The sequence below is a fragment of the Brachyhypopomus gauderio genome, chromosome 15, assembly GCF_052324685.1.
Source record: "Brachyhypopomus gauderio isolate BG-103 chromosome 15, BGAUD_0.2, whole genome shotgun sequence".
Taxonomy (NCBI): Eukaryota; Metazoa; Chordata; class Actinopteri; order Gymnotiformes; family Hypopomidae; genus Brachyhypopomus; species Brachyhypopomus gauderio.
In genome coordinates this window covers 20,491,416-20,513,517 of record NC_135225.1, presented here as the reverse complement: position 1 = coordinate 20,513,517, position 22,102 = coordinate 20,491,416, and the positions used below count along the sequence as shown (strand labels likewise).

Sequence of the window (22,102 nt, the reverse complement as noted above, 5' to 3'; positions counted from 1 at the left end):
TATATAATGCTACTTAATATCACTACTTCATTATCTTACAGAAAGTGAGTTTGAGTTGTTATATGTGCATAACTAATGTGTATATAAAGTGTGTGAGAAGATCGATAGGTCTTCAACAGCTCACGTGGGTACACTTGTACACTTACAGGTGCAGCTGGGAAGTGGTCAGACAGTTCATACGGTTCCTCTGGGACCCACTGCCTGTGCTCCAGACACCACAAGATCTATGAAAAAAGGTATTTTATTACTTTAAAATTTGAAACCTCATATGTCATAACATTTAAAACGATGGTTGATTTTGAAATCATAAATGACTATTTTAATTATTGATGTATTTCTTTCTTTTTTTTAAATTAAATCATTTACTAACATGAACTTACTGATTCATCGTTCAGTCTTATGCTTTTATATGGGACCTCTACAGTAAAAATGCTTTCTAAAGCTTATAATGTATATAGGGCCAATATATAGTTGAATTTTAAATGACACCACTGGTACCGGTACCCTAAAGCATTGCAGAACTGCTATGAGATTCTGGGTCAGGCTCTATTCCACAGTGACCCACCCATTCAAAGGAGAGAATCCAGCATCCTCGTGCGATGCCCAGCAGGACATTGAGGGTGCGCCGCGGGCTGCCTGAGACGACATGCGTGGTGCTCTCACACACGGTGTCCACCACGGTGAAGCCACCCAGGCTGTCGACCACCTGAATGACCATCTGCTGCTTCCTAAAACAACACACCCAAACTCCAATCAAGAGAAGAGCAGCTCTCCCCCAAACCAAGTGACGCAGGAGAACTCCATACAGTAAAAACCATACACCAGCAATCACACCACAGTGATAAATGAATCAAGGATGTTGGTGGCAACAATGCATGTGATGAAATGTGTGTTTGGAGGACGGACAGCCAAACAGACTTACTCAGTGGGCATGCTAGTCATTACTAACGTTCTGTTTTTCTGAAAAGGAAACAAATTGGCACAATTAGGAAGGCGAGCTTCTTCACAAACACGAAAACGTGAGACGGTTCCCCCCGTGTAGCTAATAAACACACGATCTGATGAAGGACGCGCTGGTGAGCAACATGGCAAACGACACGGCAGACCACGCGCTCGCACGCGAGCCACATGCCGGATGTATTCGCATATTTGGTGAGCGGAGAGGAAACGCCGAGTCCAAGGCCGTGGAGCGGGGGGGGGGTTCGGGTTGTTGTTTGAGCGGGGTAAGTTTGCCCCGCCGCTCCATCCGTCCCCTGTACCCTGGCCCCGGGACGGCAGGTCTTCAGCGCGAGCGCCAGTCGAGCAAACACGCACGCACGCGGCACTTCCTCTCTGCTCCCACCACAGGAAGTTGGGGTGTTCAGGTCCATCAGCACGCAGAGCGGCCAAAACAGCTCCAGTACATAACATGTTTAGATAGGCTTATTGACAGCAGTGACCGTGTGCGGCCAGGTGTGCCCTCCCCAGTTGTGCGTCTGCACAAAACCGGCCAGAGCAGCTTGTGAAACAGGCATGGCCTTTATCAAACCATGCACCAGAGCTTAAAAAAACAGGTGAACGTTTGATGTTGTACATCTGTGGCTCAAGACGAGTGACTGAATGACATATTTTGCCAACTTTATACAATATGCAGTGCCTAGGCAGGACGCAACTGAAAGCCACTGACCCGAGTCGTTTTAAAGTTCTGGTTTGAAGACTTGGGGAGGAAAACATCATGGAAGATCAGGTTTTGAAAATGAAACACTTTATCTAACAATCCACAAACCCTACAGCAGGCGGTTTGGTCCATTTATTAATCACCACACACTATGAGTTATTGAATGTTATTGTTCAGACCCGTATATTGTTCAGAGCAGTGGGGAACCGTCAGGGCCCTCTACGCCCTCTACTCAGAGGGCCTAAAAATATTCTTAAAACATATATTTAATATAATTTATCCAATTTTATTTTATCTACTTACAGTTTGACAATCGACATCTAAACAATTACAAAAATATAAGCGGGCCCAGGTTTAATGGTCACGGTTCGCTACTGGTTCAGACTTGATTCAGTACTTTTGAGTGTTGTGATTTTACCTTCTGAGCCAGAGTAAATGTGATTACAATCATTCATCAGCAAAGGTTGACTTCTTCACCAACGATAAAAAACCCAAAAAATAAAAAAAATAATAAAAATAAACCCAGTGAACCCACAAGAACTTCATAGAAGCAGATTCTGGGATGGCTGCTTCAACTAGTTACGCAGGGTTTCTTTTGAAAACATCTCTCATCACTTCACCCTCAACCAGAAAAGGACCCCACCTTGATGTCTAGTGTGCTGCATGAAAAGGCAACAGCAGCCTTTTGGAGGCACGGGTGGAGGTGTGGATGGAGTAAGTAGTTAACAAGGATTTTGCTTGTCTTAAATCTGGACAGCAATGCTGTTTTTCAGCCCAAAGATCTATTGTCTATTGTCTCAAGAGTGGGACAGCGCTTTCACTGCTTGGCAATTGTCAGGGACTTATCCCGTATGTGCCCTCTGTGTGCACTCACACTCCACACACTCTTGCCATAGCAATGCTTCCATTCAGGAAGAATGTCACTGGATTTCAGTAGGATTTTACACAGCTTCCTGACAGTCCGCTGAGAAGCCCACATGGATTGGGAAAAGAAAGAGGTAACAACCTAGTATTCAATGCATTGAAACAAAACCACTGGTGAAAAGACAAAAAAATACAAAGGAATCTCTAACGTTCTTTTCAGACACAGCAAAAAAAATGTGAAAATTGTTCCCTCTGTAGCTGAAATCTGAAAGGCTGCAGAGATCACACATTCGCTAAAGTACATGTATGAAAGTCGTGGTTTGAACCAAGACAGAAACATCTAACATGTTCACATCTAGGCCTTATTTGATACGCTCTCTCTTGAAACCTCAAGGTAGCCCGTGCACGGGGGCAAAACCCTAGCACTGGTGTGAACTGTTTCAAGAGTTTGTTTCCAATACGCCCAGCACAAATGAAGGAAATTCTTCAGGGTATGACACACTGAGCTCGCTGGGCAGTTCGTGCACTCTGATATGATTGAGGCCTCTATTCACACAGAGAGACGCAGCTCGGGGCCTATATGGGCCCCTGTCTTGCTGGGCAGGCACTGACTCATCATTCGCAGCACTTTAGAGACCAGCGAGCACACTGCCTCTTGGCGAGATTTAATCCCTGTTGTGTTTGCGCTCGTTTAATTGAATCTTTCAGTTTTCGTACGTTAAGCACCGAGTTTTGACAGTGTGGATCATAATGCGGTCTCGCAGCTGTGACTCTGTTATCTAGCCAGCTTGTGTGTCATAGTCACCCCTGAAATCATAGGGCTAACTGTCAGGATGCAGCGATTAAGCACACCTGCACAGCCTGTTGCATTTAAAGAACTGAAGGACTGTCTAAAAGCATTAACTGCGAGGCCGTCCGATGTGGTCCTACGAGGCTGCTTCGTGGTGCTGTCAAGCAGGTTTTGACTCACTCAAAGTTCATAGAGATGCTATCCCTGTCATTAGCGAGATAAATTATTACATCCTCATGACGGTGTCATTCTGGCAGAGTGCCTAAGTCATCAAATATAAAAACTTTGCTAAAGAATTTCAGACGGTACCTGATAGGTTCATAGAGGTCATCTACAATGAAATTAAATGCAAATAAGAATTACTCAGTTCCAATGTTCAAAAAATGAAATCTTATTTTGCTCGTCACACACTGCTGTTAAAAAGTTTGTGTGAACTCCACTGTCTGTCCAAGACGTTTCATCCTAGAAAAAAAAAAAAAGCTCATCTCAACCCAGAGTCCTTATCGCACCTGACATCATGGTCCCGCGAGGTCACCTAGCTGTCCTCTTTGATCTGCAAGGAGAACGGCTGCAATTGTACGCCTTCGTACAATTGTACGCCAATTCTCCTTCGCGCTGGAGGTGAGGTGGAGATCTTACGCAGCGACAAACGCACGTCTCTCAAAACCTTCACGCAACGGAAAGCTCTCAAACGGTCTACGCGCCGGATTATGACGGGACTGAATGACTCGTGACACAGGTCACATGGAAGTGAAATCAAACAAAGATGGCAAACAGATGAAAACCCTCTGCAGCACTGGGTGAACGGAGGGAGCTCCGTCAAGGCTGAGGGAACGCAAAAGGAGGAGACGGCCAGGTGCAGTGTCACCGATGCGAAGACACAGGCACATACAGGAAGCCAAGAAGACAACAAACGAGCCAAGCAAATAGCAACTCCTTCAAAGCCAATTATTATGCTCCATTACTGAGCCATGAAACACCACATAAAGGCGGAGGAACAGAACGGGGGTGGGGGGGAGAAGAACCAATATTCCAGTTCAGTTTACATTTCCAATAGGGTATATATCCAGTGTCAAAGTAACAAGCTAAAAAGCAAAGTGGTATTTGTGATAGTGGGTGTATATTTTATGGGTGTTGTTGACAAAACTCAACATGCTACAATGGGAGGCAAGAAAGTAAAAAATTCACAGTACTTTACTCTCATTTCACATGATTAAATCTGCAGTGGAGCTCTGCCAAGATGAAAATTCCCTCCCTACTCTTTGTCGAGAGCTCATTTTATTTGGTCCTCATTTAAATAAGGAATGTTAAACAAACTAAATGTTTAAGGACACCTAAACAAATGAATTCATGAACAAATTTGAAATGCCAGTAGCATCCATTCTAGCATATACAGGCTACAGCTAGATTGAGTAAATGAAGACCCACTCCAACAACAAGAGGTGAGATAGATTTACTTTACCTTCACAAATTTGTCCGTTTTCATAGTCGCATGTTTGCTACACATTTCAGAACATCTGTCAGTGAGCCCATCTGAAGTGCCTTCACTGTCTTTGCCTACAAATGTAAACATGCAAAAAAAGAAAAGAAAAAAAAAATTCAGCCTAGAACGGCACACCGCAGGTGCATCTATGCCGAGAGCCTTAAAACACTGTTCTAGTCTTCACATCAGCCTTAGACATGAGATACATGAGACGCCAGATTATGAAAACTTTCTTTTTATTAACAATTGTTCATCAAGATAAACAGAGTATTTTGTCCTTGTGATGTGTTAATCAAACTGCCACCACAAAGGAATCACATTTTTATATCGGAAATTCAGAAGGACTCAAGTTTTTTTTTTTTTTTGGTTAAACAATATTAAACAATAAGACAACAATAAGGTTTGCTTCACTGGCCCGACCTCAAATTCATAAATACATTCAATTTTGACAGCTCATAAGAAACCCCAGGATGGCATTTCTCTGGGTTTAGAAGAGCTTACGTTCTACAGGTGAGGAGGAGTTTGACTTCATTCTCCTCTTCTGTTTCTTTGCAGCTGGCTCCTGCTTCATCTTCTCAGAGTCAGACACCCCAGGGCCTGATGCATGGCCCCTGCGACTGAAAACCTTTTGTGTTCCATCTCTGGTGCAGATATGGGGAGGGTGACTCTCTCGCATTCTCGACCTCTTGGACTCCAGGTCAAAGGAGGGTAGAGGCATTGCTTCAGAAGAGCTCACCATGACAACCTTGCACCTTGGCACGCTGTTACCTGAAGTAAAGTAGTCCTCAAACACACTGTCGTCGTCGTCACAGCCGTGAGTGTCTGGCCTTCTTGTACAAAACTCCGACTTCGTAGTGGTCAAGTCTTTACTTTCAGCTAAGTGATCATATTTTGAAAAGGAAGGATCCACAAAGGAAAGTCGTCTGGAGTCAGCACGATTGCCGTTGTCATTTGCCTCTTTTAGGCATAGTGGAGTCTGCCCTTCTCCTGAATCCGTACTGCCTAGTGTGGTCGTGCTTTTGCGTTTTTTCATATTGGCTGATAACTTTGTCAAATCAATTGCACCCTCTTCAGTTTTTGGCAAAGAATGTGAGGTAGGTTTTTTTGAGGATGTTTTACGAATGTAACCATCTAAAGAAGATTGTTTTTTCATGCTGGAACATGATCTCCTTGGTCTTTCACTCCGTGGAGACGCCAGAACTTCAGTACGTGTCAAACTGTCAACCGAGTCACAGGGTTCCTTCTCAGTATGGCCATGAGATTTCATCTTGTTTGATGGACGTTCACAATACCCTTTCTCTCCCTCACTTTTGGAATTTGAGAGGTTGACTGACAAACTGCATGATGGCTCTTCGTCCTCTGTATAAGAAAGAAGTCATTCTGAAATATAATTACATATTATATAGCTATATAATTATACTGACTTTGTGTCAATGTCATGGGACCCCACCACCTGAACAACACCCACTGACCCAGTATTAATTTCGATAGGCCTGCCGGAGTCTCCCCAAGAGTAGGCCGTATACAGTCTTCCATTATTGAGTCCTGGATCTGTGAGGCTGAAAAGAAGAAAAAAAATATTACAGCTATAAAAGAAGCCTTGAAGCAACAGCATTACTTTGGAAGTTCTCTAAAAGGAAGGGGAAAGTGTCAGTCAATCCCTGACATGTAAACCAAGTCCCAAGTATCTGACAGAAGCTTATGGAGACGTACAGAAGCTTATGGAGACATGTGGGGAGATACAGAAGCTTAAGGAGACGTGTAGGGACGTACAGAAGCTTATGAAGACGTGTGGGGATGTACAGAAGCTTATGAAGACGTGTGGGGATGTACAGAAGCTTATGGAGACATGTGGGGACGTACAGAAGCTTATGGAGACATGTGGGGACGTACAGAAGCTTATGGAGACGTGTGGGGACGTACAGAAGCTTAAGGAGACGTGTGAGGATGTACAGAAGCTTAAGGAGACGTGTGAGGACGTACAGAAGCTTATGAAGAAGTGTGGGGACGTACAGAAGCTTATGGAGACATGTGGGGACGTAAAAAAGCTTATGAAGACGTGTGGGGACGTACAGAAGCTTATGAAGACGTGTGGGGACGTACAGAAGCTTTTGGAGACGTGTGGGGACGTACAGAAGCTTATGGAGACGTACAGAAGCTTATGAAGACGTGTGGGGACATACAGAAGCTTTTGGAGACGTACAGAAGCTTATGAAGACGTGTGGGGACGTACAGAAGCTTATGAAGACGTGTGGGGACGTACAGAAGCTTATGGAGACATACCGAAGCTTATGAAGACGTGTGGGGACGTACAAAAGCTTATGGAGACGTACCGAAGCTTATGAAGACGTGTGGGGACGTACAGAAGCTTATGGAGACGTGTGGGGACATACAGAAGCTTATGGAGACATGTGGGGACGTACAGAAGCTTATGAAGACGTGTGGGGACGTACAGAAGCTTATGAAGACGTGTGGGGACGTACAGAAGCTTATGGAGACGTGTGGGGACGTACAGAAGCTTATGGAGACGTGTGGGGACGTACAGAAGCTTATGAAGACGTGTGGGGACGTACAGAAGCTTATGAAGACGTGTGGGGACGTACAGAAGCTTATGAAGAAGTGTGGGGACGTACAGAAGCTTATGAAGAAGTGTGGGGACGTACCGAAGCTTATGGAGACGTGTGGGGACGTACCGAAGCTTATGAAGACGTGTGGGGGCGTACAGAAGCTTATGAAGACGTGTGGGGACGTACAGAAGCTTATGGAGACGTACAGAAGCTTATGAAGACGTGTGGGGACGTACAGAAGCTTATGAAGACGTGTGGGGACGTACAGAAGCTTTTGGAGACATGTGGGGACGTACAGAAGCTTATGAAGACGTGTGGGGACGTACAGAAGCTTATGAAGAAGTGTGGGGACGTACAGAAGCTTATGAAGAAGTGTGGGGACGTAAAAAAGCTTATGGAGACGTGTGGGGACGTACCAGTGGGGGAGAGATTCTCACGCTGTGCTCGCATCTCCTTCAGCCGCTGAGCCATGGTGTCGGCCCTCCTGGAGGAGGGACTGTACACGATCCCATTCTCTTCATCAATAATGAGTGGAGACGTATCTGAAACTACACACACACACACACACACACACACACACACACACACACACACACACACACACACACACACACACACACACAAACACACAGCGTGTGAACTATGGAGAACAATGAACATAGCCACGGAGGGAAGAAGGTCCCTGTTTCTTACCTATAGGAGATGATTGGACCAGGCCTTCCATCATCTTGTCCAGCTTCCTCTTCAGTCGCTTAGGGCTACTCAGAGGAATATCCCTCGGCTGCATACAGCGGTGCTATATCAAATCATGAGTAAATGAAAATCACCAATGTATGTTAACAGGCCTCAGGTAAACAGAATGAACAGAAAACGTGTTCTCCGAGACGGGCTTCCATCTTACTGTTCTTTTTTTCACAAGGCCGAGCTTCGACTCCTCGTTTTGCGCAGGGTAAAGATCCTCGTCGGCATGCTCCGTGTTTTCTTTGCACCTGCACAGAAAAGCAGCGTAATAACTACAAGCAGCGTAATCTTGAGTGGCAGAGACATCTAATGGCCAATGTGAGAAACCTAAATTTGGACTGAATTTTAAGTTTCAAACTTCACAAAGATTCAAGAATTAGTCTAACTGAAATAGAACACAATGTACTTTTGGCAAATGAGTTTCTAGAGAGGGTATATATCCAGAATCAAGTGTAAGAACCAGCCTCTTCAATCACTGAACTTTAACTTATTACTGATGGGTCAAATAAATGAAGGGTTTATGTGCTGGACTAATGCAGGATCAACACTCCTTAAGATTTTAGAGGACGGGGAACTCAGTTAAAATCATCAGTTATTGTTACTGTAATTGATATTGTAATAATTGATATAGTAATTGTAATCTACCAAGAAAAGACAACAGAGACTAGCTCCTGGTTTATTTAACTATGTTTTTATTTTCTCACTAGTTTGTTAATTTTCCTTTTTTAGAAACAGTAATATATTGTTAGTATTGTTGGAAATAAGTACGTGTATCTAAGGCCAAGAAGGAATTATTTAAAGCTAGATATAAATATACACATATCTAATCCTGGTGAGGTAGTGCAGTGCTACAGCAGCAGAACTATGAATATATAGGGCGAGCAGAACACTCAAACTGTACTGTGGTAGCATATGTAATTCTGTAAGAATTAAGTAAGATTACATTTAAATATCATTGTCAGCTAATATCTGGTCTCTCCAATACACAGGAGATAATTGGGAATTGTGAATTTACCTGGCAACCCAGTGGACAGACACAATTTTCACTCCCAGTTTCTTCGCTTTGTTCCATGTGGACTGATGACCATTTTTGAACACTACATGGGTGACTTGTTTGTTAAATGTTTTAGGTACCTGCAAGACAAAGCCATATTCCTGACTACTTAAAATACACGTGTTGGTTTAAAAATATGTGCCATGGTTAAACAAGGACTCTCACCTGAGCCCCCAAATCCCGGAGCTGGTGAATAAAGGGGTCAGAGTAATTCTCGGTCTTACTTGCAGACCATACATCAACATATGCCACGACATCTGTACAGTGGAAGGAGAAACAACAAAGTCATCTGAAAATAATTACAGAATGAAGCAACAGTCCCTAAATGATCATCGTACAGGTATAACCAAAGGCAGGACTATGATCAAAATGTGAAGGATGTACGCATGTAGGAAATAGGGCTGTGTAGTCTACAGGTAATGCAAAGGTCATGTTACAGAAAAAGCTTATTCCCTAAAGAAGCACTGCGTATATAACAAAGTACCTTTGAGGACTGCTGGACAAATGTAGTCTGTTGACATTGTTGAACTTTGACCCTGCAAAACAGTAGTAATAATGTGTACACAGGACAGCTTAGATTCCCACAATACTGCCAGGTAACTTTAACAAGACCCAATAAGTAGTAAAGCTCAGTATTAGTCAACATGATAGCGACTTATAATTCCTTTATTTAAAACAGCCGAGTTCATGTTGTAGGATATAGCAGTCTAGCTAGCAACACCAGTTAACTATGCCAAAAGTGCTGTTTTGTAACCTGGCTAATTTAGTTAATCTGGCTAATTTAGTTAATCTGGCTAACATAGTGAACCTGGCTAACATAGTGAACCTGGCTAACATAGTGAACCTGGCTAACTTAGCTAACCTGGCTAATTTAGTTAATCTGGCTAACATAGTGAACCTGGCTAACTTAGTTAATCTGGCTAATTTAACTAACCTGGCTAACTTAGTTAATCTGGCTAACTTAGCTAACCTGGCTAACTTAGCTAACCTAGTTAGCGTTAACTTTAGCCAATCCGCTAGCGGGTGAGATAACTGAACCCGGTCCACTAACGGCCCACAGCTGCTCACCTTAACCGACAGCTAGTTGACTTGTTGCACCTGCGCTACCCACTAACCCGCCTTGCCCAGTAAATGTCGCTGCTAGCAGTCATTATCGGTGCTGTTTTACACTTATCTCCTCACGGCGTGTATTCCCGCTAACGTTTGCATCTCTTCTTCGTGAGGATTTCTGAAGTGACGAGGCGCCTCACTACCACCTACTGGAGACGTCCAGAGGTTCCGGCGTGTGTTGGGCTGAATCTGGGGTACAGAAACACAACCTCTGTGTACCGTCGACTTGGACCGCACCGACAAGCAAGATAGCCAATTACTGTCCAATTCTAAAATAAATCTTTAACTCGAACTTTTGGCTGAGGTGTTTGGATCTGGTCAGAGGTTGACAACTAGAATTGTTGTGGTTACAAGAACACTGAACAATATATATATATATATATATATATATATATATATATATATATATATATATATATATATATATTAGGGGTGGGATGCGATTAAAAAAATTAATCGAATTAATCGGAAGCTTTGTAATTAATTAATCGAAATTAATCGCATTTTAATCGCATTTCAGTATTTAACATGAGAAATATTAATTTAAGTTTGAATGATGAATGAATCAATGAACATAATCATAAACTTCAACATCTTGTTTATTTTTCCACTAGTCTACTACACAGACCAATATATGTGTAGTGTGCAGAAAACAGTTCAGAACATTGGAAATTCTGATCAAAAATGTTGTTTAATTTTGGGAGTTTTGCTCAGGATATTGGAAGAATTGAAGTAAATCAGAAGATGTTTTTTAATAGCATTTTAGCAATTTCTTTAATTTCCCAGGCTTCTGCCACATGCATCTCCATAGTGCCTAGAAGTGGTCTTCTGCATGCTCAAAGCAAATGACTGGATCTTCATCATCTATAGATTCATCATCTATATGAGCTGTCACACCAAGATAATTCTTGTTGCTAACAGAGGTCCAGTGATCCCCAGTCAGAGCCACATTTGTGGCGCTCTTCACAATAACCTGTTTTACTTCCTATTCCTCATCATACAGCTGCTGGATTTTCTTCGACATTGTCTTTCTGGGGTGAGTTTCCCAAAACGTTCTTAGCGCCAAGTACTTCGTTACCTCATTCTTACGTACGAGGTTAAGAAGTACTTGGCGCTAAGAACGTTTTGGGAAACTCACCCCTGGACGGTAGTTCGTAACTTGCATCAGTTGACGCAATGTGCAGCGCTTCTTGTAAGTCTTTATCTTCGACCACTGAGAGCGGACAACACAAATAATGTGACGCGTCATGTATAAACGCGTGCGGAGTCGCGCGCTACGGCCACTCGCGAAAGTTTAATCCAGTCTTAATGGTCCAATGAAGGTAATTTAAAAACCAGGACATTTCCTCACAGGATGTGAATCGGACACTGTGCGATTTTTGGCCCATTTTCAGCCGATTTTTCACTCGTTTCGGCTCAATCGCGTGTCGTGCATCGTATAGTTTACACAGGTATAGCTACGAGGAGCGATTCACAACTCCCGATCAGAAATCGCAGCGTCGCAAGAATATCAAACATGTTTGAAATTCAAATCGCTCCTCGTGAAAGTATCGCACTGTTGAAGCAGCTCCACGAGCCGACTCTCCCTGCGATTTAGTCGTACAGTTTGAGCTGGAGCTGAGTACACGATTTAAAATATCGCACAGTGTACGCCCAGCTTTAGCCGCAACATGTTTTGCGTTGAGGTGGTAACGAAGAGTGGAAGTGCTCCTGTGATAAGCGAACTCCTTCCTACATAAAGTGTAAATAACACTATTTTTGTTTGTAGCCTACTTCCATCTGGAAGTTTATATTTAAATTTCCCATCCACCAGCGTAGCCTCTTCAGTCATATCCATCATGATCTTATTGTGCGTCCATATAATCTGTATGTCTGGAACTCGTGCACTGAGAAACATTCCATGGTGCAAAAGTGTCTCGCCCGTTAAATGCGTTAATTTTTTTAGTGCGTTAATTTTCCTGTAATTAATTAATCGAAATTAACGCGTTAAAGTCCCACCACTAATATATATATATATATTCTATTCAAATACCCCCTATGATGCTGTTCTTGGTTCTTGTGTGTGTGTGTGTGTGTGTGTGTGTGTGTGTGTGTGTGTGTGTGTGTGTGTGTGTGTGTGTGTGTGTGTGTGTGTGTGTATTGTATGTATATATGTTATAGTGTGTAACTGTTATCACACATGTTCCTGTATATGATCCCTGGTTGTGTCTATCAGTGTGACCACCTGGTTGTGTCTATCAATGTACACTTTCCATGTCAGCATCTTGCATCCCGCTGATAGGTGCTGGATTGTCTCAAAGGCTCCTTTGCCCAGTCTGCATCATGGGTCTTGTCTGGTGTGATTCATCCCTGCTTTGATCAACCCAGTCCTTAGTGCTTGATCTTGTGCTGCCATCAAAAGTGCCTCTGTGCTGTCCTTTAGACTTGCCTTTCCTTTGGTAAGAGTGCTTTCTGTCGGCCACCTGTGCTACGTGTCAGTGGTACATTCCATGGAGGAGCCTATCCTGTCACAGCACACTGTCTGCTTCCATGGTGACCATGTCCCCATCTGGCTGAGGCAGTCCCTTATCAGCTCATCCTTGGTGGGCATTGCATATTCATGGATGTTTCATGTCTGCCCTGGACAGTGGATCTTACACTTTGTAGACTCCATCTCCCCTCTTTCCAGCTGGTGCACAGCCTATGGATGTTGAAGTGTGGGTAGAGTGCCCCATGCATTGTGGGGAGTTTTCTGATGTTACCTTTGGCAGCTTCCGGCTCTTCTCTCGGCCAGCTTATTGTGCCTGTTGGGTATTTGATGACTGGTAGGGCATATATGTTCATGGCTTTCATCTCGTTCCCATTCGACTGACTCGTGACCTGCCTAACACACACACACACACACACACACACACACACACACACACACACACATAATATATTCTTTATTTCTTTTTACTACTTCTGTAAAGTGACCTTAGTTCAACCAAAAGGCTCTATATCACGTCTATAAATTGTGTCATTTTCATAATCGCTAGCTAATTAAATAACAATCACTAACAAAATGTGCTCAGAAGAAGAGCGCTGTGATGGGGGATGGGACGTAAAGCTGGTGCTGACACGGCAGTCGAATGGGCAGAGAGGTTTACACAGATCTCACAAAGCTTTCTTTATACACAGCACGTAAATGACTTCAGTTGCCCCTGGCAAAGGACAGAATGTACAGAAAGATTATGAAGGGCATGGTGGTTTAATATGAGTGTAAATGAGGATTACACCAATAAAGCAGGTTATGATCAAATATTGACAGACATGTAGAGAGAAACTGAAATTTTCAATGACTCTGAAATAATTGTGAAGTTTTTTTATGAGTGAAAGCTTCAGGAGGAAATAAAGCTTCTACATTATCAACATAGAGGTTTTGAAAATTAAGGAGGGTACCAGGTACAACCTCAGGTAATAGAGCCTGGATAATGCACATTACTAAGTACCTGTATTCACCATTAATTAACATGAGTATGGGTAATCAGAGAATAGTGAAGAGGAAAAAATAACTGTGGTTAAAATGCTAGGAGTGCCTTGAAATAGTTAAAAGGCTTTTTCACATGGTACATTTTCTTGTGGTTCCATATGTGAATTCTGAAACATTCTCAGAGGAGACAGGACTCTTTGACTAGGGTCATAAGTTGCGTCTTGCCCTACCTACACTCTAGGGCTGTGGGCACATCCATTAGATGGGGTGATTCAACAACTATTTCTGGTCCACCTGCTGACTGGGGTGAAGAGACAGCAGCTTCTAGTCTGATTTTACCAGACTGTGCAGCACTTGTTAGCTGTTGGAGGTTCCAACAACCCTTCCTCCACCACCTTCTGTATAAAAATGTTTAAGGTCACACTATGCACGAGACCAAAAAGTAGCTCCATGCACCACAAACGCTAATATGAAGATCACACACACATTCCAAACTATGCTTTAGAATGTCAATGGTATACAAGTCAATGACTGAATAACAAATAATGATAATATATTCAGCATACTCAACTGAATCCAGAATCAACATTCCCAGATCTGTCCTGTCCAAAAATGTTATATTTCATTTGATATCAAAGCAGAACCAATATGTAAAAATAAAACATATGTAGTTGACAACATATTGAAGTTTCTTTCTCTCCTTCCTCGCAACGCCATTCATTATTTAACTGATATCCAGCCACCTGAAGAGGTTTGTTTCGATGGTCGCGAGGGACAGCGAGGCATGTGTCTTTTTAATGTCACTGTTTGACACGTTGTTCAACATAAACAAAACACCAAAGATACTGGTCAAATGTTTAGGGTTATTATTAGGTTAGAAATTTGCATATTCAATGTTTACATTTGAAACATCTTTCCATCAGCATTTGGTGTTGAGCTATATCCATTTGCTTTCTCTTACATTGGAAATGGTGGTTGCAGGACATTGAAACACCAGTCACATTGAAGGGCTCAAACTGGTCTCATTGCACTGCCACAAAGTCCCACAATGAAGACAGGAGCAGTGCTACTGTAGACATTTCAGTGTCCCTCTTCTGTAATTGAAAGCTCATATCCTGAAACCAGTTGAATATGGTGCCCCAGAAACTCGCCATGGACGCCATCTCTAAAATGTCATTTATGACACAGAACACAGCATCTCCGGTCTGTGTCTCTAGACTTTCTAAGGCCTCACTAACTTGTGCATAATATTTCCAGTGTGTCTTGGGTAAATCAACTTGTAATTCATTTGACAATGAGTTCACTGTCAGTTTGAGATCTGTTTCATGGAAACCTTTCCCAGTCTATGAGCGGATGATGCAGAAAATGTATATAGTGACTATATGATATCAAAAAAGTTTTCAGGTGATGGGATCCTTCCATCAACCACGTCCACACCAACTAAATTTAAACGAAGTGCTGCAGAAGACACATAATATATTAGGGAGTTTTTTTTGTTTTAGATTTAGGCCATTGTGTTTTCCTGACATATTGTTTGCACTATCCCCACAGTTCAATAGGTATAATCCAAAACTGTTTATCACACAATTTACCAAACTTATATCAGTGTAGCTGTAAATGAGTTGAGCACAGAGATATTTGACATAATTTCCAATTTTTTCCTTTTTATTCTGAATAAGAAAGTTAATTGGTCACCATGTAATACGTCTGGGGGTGTTGTCAACAATTATTGATACATTTTTGCCATCTTGAAACTCATTTCCTATTGCTTGTTTGGTTCTCTGTTCTATTACTTCAATGAATTACTCTTCTTTATGGAATTACTTTATGGAAAATACTACATTGTGCCTCTTCCTGTCCAATAAAATATTTTGATGGTGTTAACAAAGGTTCAAACTTTGACATCAGTTATATAATGCCAAGGAGTAAGCCTATATGTTTATCCTCCCTGAAAGCAAGTCCTCTCTCCCCAAAGAACTTAATCGCTGCAACAACTATTCTCAGAATTCTCAAAAACTCTTCTGCCTCTTTGATTTTGTTTCACGGAGTCAGAAAGTACACTCACAGGGGGCTTGGGTTGCTGGTGTAATGCAAGCATGAACAATCTTGGCTTTGCAATCCTTTCATGGTCTCCTATTCTCTCTGAGTGTTTCCAATCACTGGCACCCTCAACAAGGCACCGTGTTTGCTGGATAACAGTTTTACACATAAAACAGTGCAAACAGCATACTGAAGGAGCAATTGTTGAGAAACAGTTCATTTGGCAAACTACAACTGAGCGTTTGTAAAATTACCCCCAAGAACAGTGACACTGAAGTTATGTAAAATTATAAGTCATGTAAAAAACACATCTATTTTAACAGGGGGGATGCATCCCCCCCAGTGGTGTAGTGGGAGTGTGTCATCTCCTACCCACTTACGTCCCCTCCCCTTCACAAAAACCAAGAGCAAAGAGTGGTTCATTGAATTAAAATGACCTTTTTTAAAGTAAAATATGGTTAGGCAACAGGTTTTGATTGAAGAGAAATTATGGTTTCGATATACATTAATGTTTTATACATGTTTTGTAGGCTGTCTAAAATAGTCTGTAATTTACAGCAGTTATCAAAGATTATGCCATGCAGAAAATACCCGTTTGTTTTATTTTTGCATAGTGAATTTAGTTTCATCATCCCTTTTTGTTGTTGTTTGTTTCAGTATACTCTTGTTTCATTATATAGAGTAAAAAAGTTATTTAGTTTTACTTAAACAAAAAAAAAAGTTTTAAAACAACCTCTTCAGTTTTTTTGCTACTGTAAGCACCTCTACCAACAAACCAGTTTTACAATTACATTTGCAGTTTCAATTTTACAGCTGCATAACAACTATGTCTGGTTATTACTGGATGTCAGTTCTGGGTTGTAAGATCTTGTATTATTATGCCCTCTGGTGACTGCATTGTTCTGGATAGGTTTGACGAATGAAATAAATTAAATGAATGGAAATGTTTAGTGCCCGGTACTATGTTTCACCAGTAGAGGTCTCTGTTGCACTAAATTGCAACCCGTCCTCTGTCTGCATTATAGACAGATTATTTATTCTTACCTTGTTTACTGCTATACCAGACGATATTCTGAGTTCTATGTATATATACATAAGATGGTCATTCAGGGTAAAATTCAGGCTTAACATCAACAGTGATGTATACTGCTTTAAATATACTTCCAATTATATTATGAAAAGGTATGAAATTAATTTTGGAATGAAACCTCAGTGATCTTTCATGAACAACTGTCTTTGAGTCATAGGCCTTCATAATGCTTGACTGAGTATTAGATTATATCTCCCCTTTGATGCATAGAGCTGCATATTCTGTATTCAGGAGTTACTAGTCCCCATCAAACAGAGTACACAAGAAAACACTAATAATATTGTTACTAGTAATCAGTCAAACTCATACTCAAGTTTCTGTAGCATGCGGTTACATGAAGGGAATAAAATGTGAAGTGAGAGGTCTCCACACAGAGTTCATGATACTTTGATTATGCCTTTGATTACAGCGTGAGGCAAGAAGTCTCAAAGAGCTGGCAGCTGTTTCCCGGCCCACGCCCATGTACTGGCATCTACCTGTAATCCAATTAAGTCTGGCGAGAGGCGGGCTTCAGTTACGCAAGAGCAGATGCACAGAAACCCAGCTGCTCGGAGCCGCTTAGGTGAACGGCACAGGCTCAGACGGACACGGAGTAGTGGGATAACCACTCCCTGCTTATCGCTTCTCTTTCTCTCTCCGCTACAGTTGGCAAAGGCAAAAAAAAAAACAACCCTAACGTACGACTGAACAGTGAACAAAGCAGCCCGAGGAAGCTCCCACCATCTGCCCGAAGCGGTCCTGCACAGCTGGGTAACCCGCTCCGCATTTGTGGCCTGGATGCTTTGCCTTTGTTTGCAGGCATGAGGAGCGGTCTAGCATTTCAAAACTCCACAGCTGAGCAGTAAGCCTGCAGAGATGGAAATGGACCCCAGAATACTGTGTGAACATGTAAGCAATGGAAAAGGTCAGGCAGCATCTTGAAGCTCAATGTGAGGTGCATGGCTATATGTTTTTGCTGGTAGAGGCCCTGCCAATGCAGGTGCTTCCTCGGTTAATTCTGAAATATTGCCCCACACCCACACCCACACACACACACACACACACACACACACACACACACCCACACACACACACACACACACACACACACACACACACACACACACACACACACACAAACACACACACACACACACAGAGATTCTGGTCAGACCCTGTCTGCGGTCTCTGCACAGCTGTCCAGAATTCCTCCCCTGAATATGCATGCCAATTAATTATTGATATGCTGGACCACTGACTGTCCAAGCCTCCGACTTAATGGGAGAGGAAGACGAAGCAAACACTTCATTCTGTGGCTCTTCACGTGTCAACGCAATCCAGCTCACTTCAAACAACACTGGGCTGCTTTTTAATGTTCTAAAGGGAAAAAAAGACCCTAATTCTTCTCTTCATTTCCTATCATAATGCTTTGGTGTGTTTTCCAGATTGCATTGGTGCAAATTTCTATATAGAATTTCTACATAAAATATAGAATTTCTAAACTCTATTGTATAGATCGGGATGGTGATGTAACAAGCTAATTTCAGTGTGAAATAACCGATATAAATAATTCGCCCATGTACAGCATATTCGTCAGAAGTATTACATAAATGAAATGTAAAATGCCAAAACAAAGTAGTTAAAAATAATTATAGGCATAATAAAGCATAATCAATATAATATTTAATCTAGTTTAATGTGTGTCACTGAAACTATTATAGTTAGCTATCAGGTGGTTCACATGCCCAAGTTTTCAGAGCTGCAGCTTAAAAATTTTACTACATGCTAGTTCAGAGTTTGGATTCTTTATGAAATATTGGGCTCAAAAAAGAAGTATGTCTGAGAGCACCTGAATGAATCATGAGACAACACACAGTCTGGAACACTCTGCTTTCCTGAGCATATTACAGCATTGTCCAAGCCAAGAAAACCCTCCACACCTTCTTTAGTCTTTGGTTTCTCCTCTTCCTCTCTTAAAGGTGATACACTTGCACATGATAATGACTATTACCTCATTTGCAGCTCTTGTAGGTTGCTGCCTGTCTTGATGGTATATTGCATGGGAAACATTTTCAATCAAACAAACACATGGAAGTTAATAACTTCCTATGCAGAGTTTGCCTCTCTAAATGAGATACAAATATTTATCTGCCCTTTGTATCAAATAAGACCTGTATAATTCTGTATCACCAAACTTACATTTTTGTTATGAAGGTCAAAACGCAGCTAGCTTTGACTTATATGCCTCAATTAGCAAAACATGTCAATGCAAATGACGTTGGATACGGTGTTGTAAAGTTTATAATAATTGAATGCTCATATTCTCGCAGTGAAAAAACATACATGAATACTACTGATAAGTTTGACTGAAGTCACGACTCCACAGTACCCAGACCCAAACTTTTCAAAGTGTCAAAGTTCATTTTAGTCTGATGCAGGTACACAGGCTTCACAGGTTCAAAGTTTCTTCCATCTTGTCTTGGTCAAAAACAAAGTTTTCTTACCACTGAACAATCAAAAGTGACCATATCTCACACCATAGGACAACAATCAGACCGCGATCACAGCCACGTAAAGTCACATGTGGTAGGATGTTGATTTTATAGTCCTGAACAACACTGGAGGTGGAGTGAGGCCAATGTAAACACCAGAACCGTACGTTCATCCTGGTTAGTATATGGTTTCCCAGATCTCCACAAAGGCTTAATTAACACTTATCAGTCTCAGTGTATTGGGCAAGATAGGCTATGGGCCTGTTAGCAGGGTAGCACAAGAAGTGGATTAAGTTTTACTATTTCCTCAGTGCTGAATGTACCATGTTCACAAGCACTGTTTATCTTCTGCTCAGTACTGTGGTCCAAAAAGTGCTCCATATAGCACACACACACACACGTGTGGGGGTGTCTAAACACTCATGGGCCAACGTGGGATTTTACCGCGCAAACGAGATTGTGCTTAAGTATGCAGCCAAATCACACTAAATTAGAAAAGGGCATTTGAAGATTACCTATTTTTAGGAAAGAAGTCCATTTTCTCATGAAGTATATGAAGGTCAGATGAGAATAAGTCAAAGACAATAACTATATGTTCCTTAAAACACTTTTAACATTTAGGTTGATTGGTTGTAGTCAAAATCTGATGCCAAATCTGATTTACTGAATTACAAATGTTTGAAAAATCCAACATTCAAATATTTATTTAAAGAAAAACAAATCATATAAAATCTTGTTAAACATTTATTCTTAAAACAAGCAATTATACACACTTTTGGAGCTACAGTGATCAAGGTATAACTGTCATATATTAACATTCATATGTAACCTGAGTTTCCATGACATCCTGTTTCAAAGGTATAAATATAGTATAAATATGCTCGGACATGCAGGCAAAACACCATTAGTCAATTAATACACACAAAAAAGAAATGAAAAAAGTTGTTGACAATATCAGTGTCTATAGAAAATTGCCTAGAAGAGGATGCCAACATATTTTGCTCCCACAAAATGGAGGAGAAGGTTTCTAGATTTCCTCTATTGGTCAGTCTCCAGAATTAGCATCCTGGTGTCAGCAAGTTTCTAAAACTACATATCCTCTACTTTTATAAAACCTAGAGTGCCTAGAGTTCACAACATGTAACTGGGAATAGTTTTGTAGCCATATGTACCAAAAAAATTGAACTTTTTGGCCAGCTGGGTTTGTTCTAGAGTCAAGGCCATGTAGCAAAAAATCTTCACTGGGCAGGACAGTGGTGATCTGTCATATTTCAGTTCCAAAAGTCCCTGGAGGTCTTATTAGGATACATGGCAACATAGACACCATCAAATATCAGGAGATTATAAATTAAAATCTGGCCGCCTCTGCCAGGACCCTAGGAGACATTGATCGATCTTCCAGCCGGACAATGGTCCAAAGTGTACCTTCAAATTCACACAGCAAATGACAGAATATTTGGCAGTGGCCAACCTGGTCCCGAAGTGAACAGAGCTCAAAACAGAGAAGACATGGAGGATCTGGGGAGGTTCTCCATGACGGTCTCTAAATCCTCATTCAACATTAAAAGAGGACTGTGGATTGGAGGCCGCATGAAATGTTAAGTGCAAGGAGACCAATATACGTGACCAACATTTTCCCCTTTGAATAAGGAGTCTTTCTTTGGCAAATTTTTAACTTTTAACTTTAACTTAATATTTATAGTGAGGAAAAAGTTTGCCCATGGCCATTGTCCCCAAAATGTTTCCAAATATGCAGAATAAAATGTATGATTCCACTATATGTACATGTGTAAGCATTAACAATCAGACCTGAATAATAAAAAAAACTTGAAAACACCAGGAATCCAAATTCCAAAATTCCACTAGATTTTACAGTTTAGGGAAAAAAAAAAAAAACGAGACCCTTTGCCTTTATTTAAATAATTTTTCATTGATGGTAGTCATAAAATCCATAAAAAATACTACAAAGAGCATGCTTCTCATATAGAGACAGAATATATTCAGGTGGAAGAACCCTTGAAGTTTATTTGCTACTTTAATTTCTTTGGCCTTTTATAAGAGAGATTAATAAAAGATGTTCATTACATAAAATGTATGTAACTACATAAAATATCTGAAATTGTAGCTGTTCCGTAATGTGCTCTTTACCATATTGTCTTATTGTGATGCTGCAAAGTTCTCCAATAACATATCAGATTCGCTAATGGATATTGGCGAAGCATTGTGATATTTAATGAATTTAATTGATGGGGAGCCTATTAACTAAAATATCCTTCCACATGTTCAGAATGTAAACTAAAAACATTTAGATACTTCTTTGCATATTGTCAGGAGAATTTTTAAAGCTGATTTTGGTAAACATCATCCAGGATGCCTAATGAATATGACTTTTAGCCCATGAGCATTAAGAATATATAAATTATCAGGTTCAATTTCTCTTAAATCGTTTTTCGAGGACATGACCCATACATCTGCTTCATGGAAAATCCATAACAAAACAACTTCTTGCACAGACAAATTGCACTTATTACTTAATAGCCTTAAGTATGGAGCCCTCCCCTTCTCAAGGTTAGTGGTGAATAAAAACAGGGTAATTAAATGTAACCTAATTTCTGCTCTCCTCTCCCCCAGTTTGAGAGCAGGATAATCGCGTTCAGCCTAGCACATCTTAGAACTCATAATGCAATCTTCTCTCCTGCTTATTATAAAGCTCTCCTGAGGACTTCCAGTCTCTCAGACAGGCACACAAAAAACCCCCAAAAACAAATAAACAACCCCAAAAAA

General features: G+C 41.2%; 1 protein-coding gene across 2 annotated transcripts in view; it reads right to left on the bottom strand.

Annotated features, from left to right (window-relative positions):
* The window catches only part of mcph1 (microcephalin 1), a 29,896-nt gene extending 19,325 nt beyond the window's left edge, over positions 1-10,571 (bottom strand). The window contains exons 1-13 of one of the 2 annotated variants that reach the window (XM_076974313.1): positions 10,225-10,571; positions 9,641-9,692; positions 9,322-9,413; positions 9,118-9,236; positions 8,263-8,350; positions 8,055-8,157; positions 7,778-7,909; positions 6,267-6,353; positions 5,296-6,153; positions 4,774-4,868; positions 923-960; positions 566-728; positions 147-224 (exon numbers count right to left, since the gene is read on the bottom strand). In XM_076974313.1, the coding sequence (XP_076830428.1) occupies positions 147-224; positions 566-728; positions 923-960; positions 4,774-4,868; positions 5,296-6,153; positions 6,267-6,353; positions 7,778-7,909; positions 8,055-8,157; positions 8,263-8,350; positions 9,118-9,236; positions 9,322-9,413; positions 9,641-9,677 (1,890 nt within the window). In that variant the 5' untranslated portion in view covers positions 9,678-9,692; positions 10,225-10,571. The remainder of the gene's footprint in view (positions 1-146; positions 225-565; positions 729-922; positions 961-4,773; positions 4,869-5,295; positions 6,154-6,266; positions 6,354-7,777; positions 7,910-8,054; positions 8,158-8,262; positions 8,351-9,117; positions 9,237-9,321; positions 9,414-9,640; positions 9,693-10,224) is intronic. The other variant, XM_076974314.1, reaches the window with a different exon arrangement.
* Positions 10,572-22,102: the final 11,531 nt, after the last annotated feature.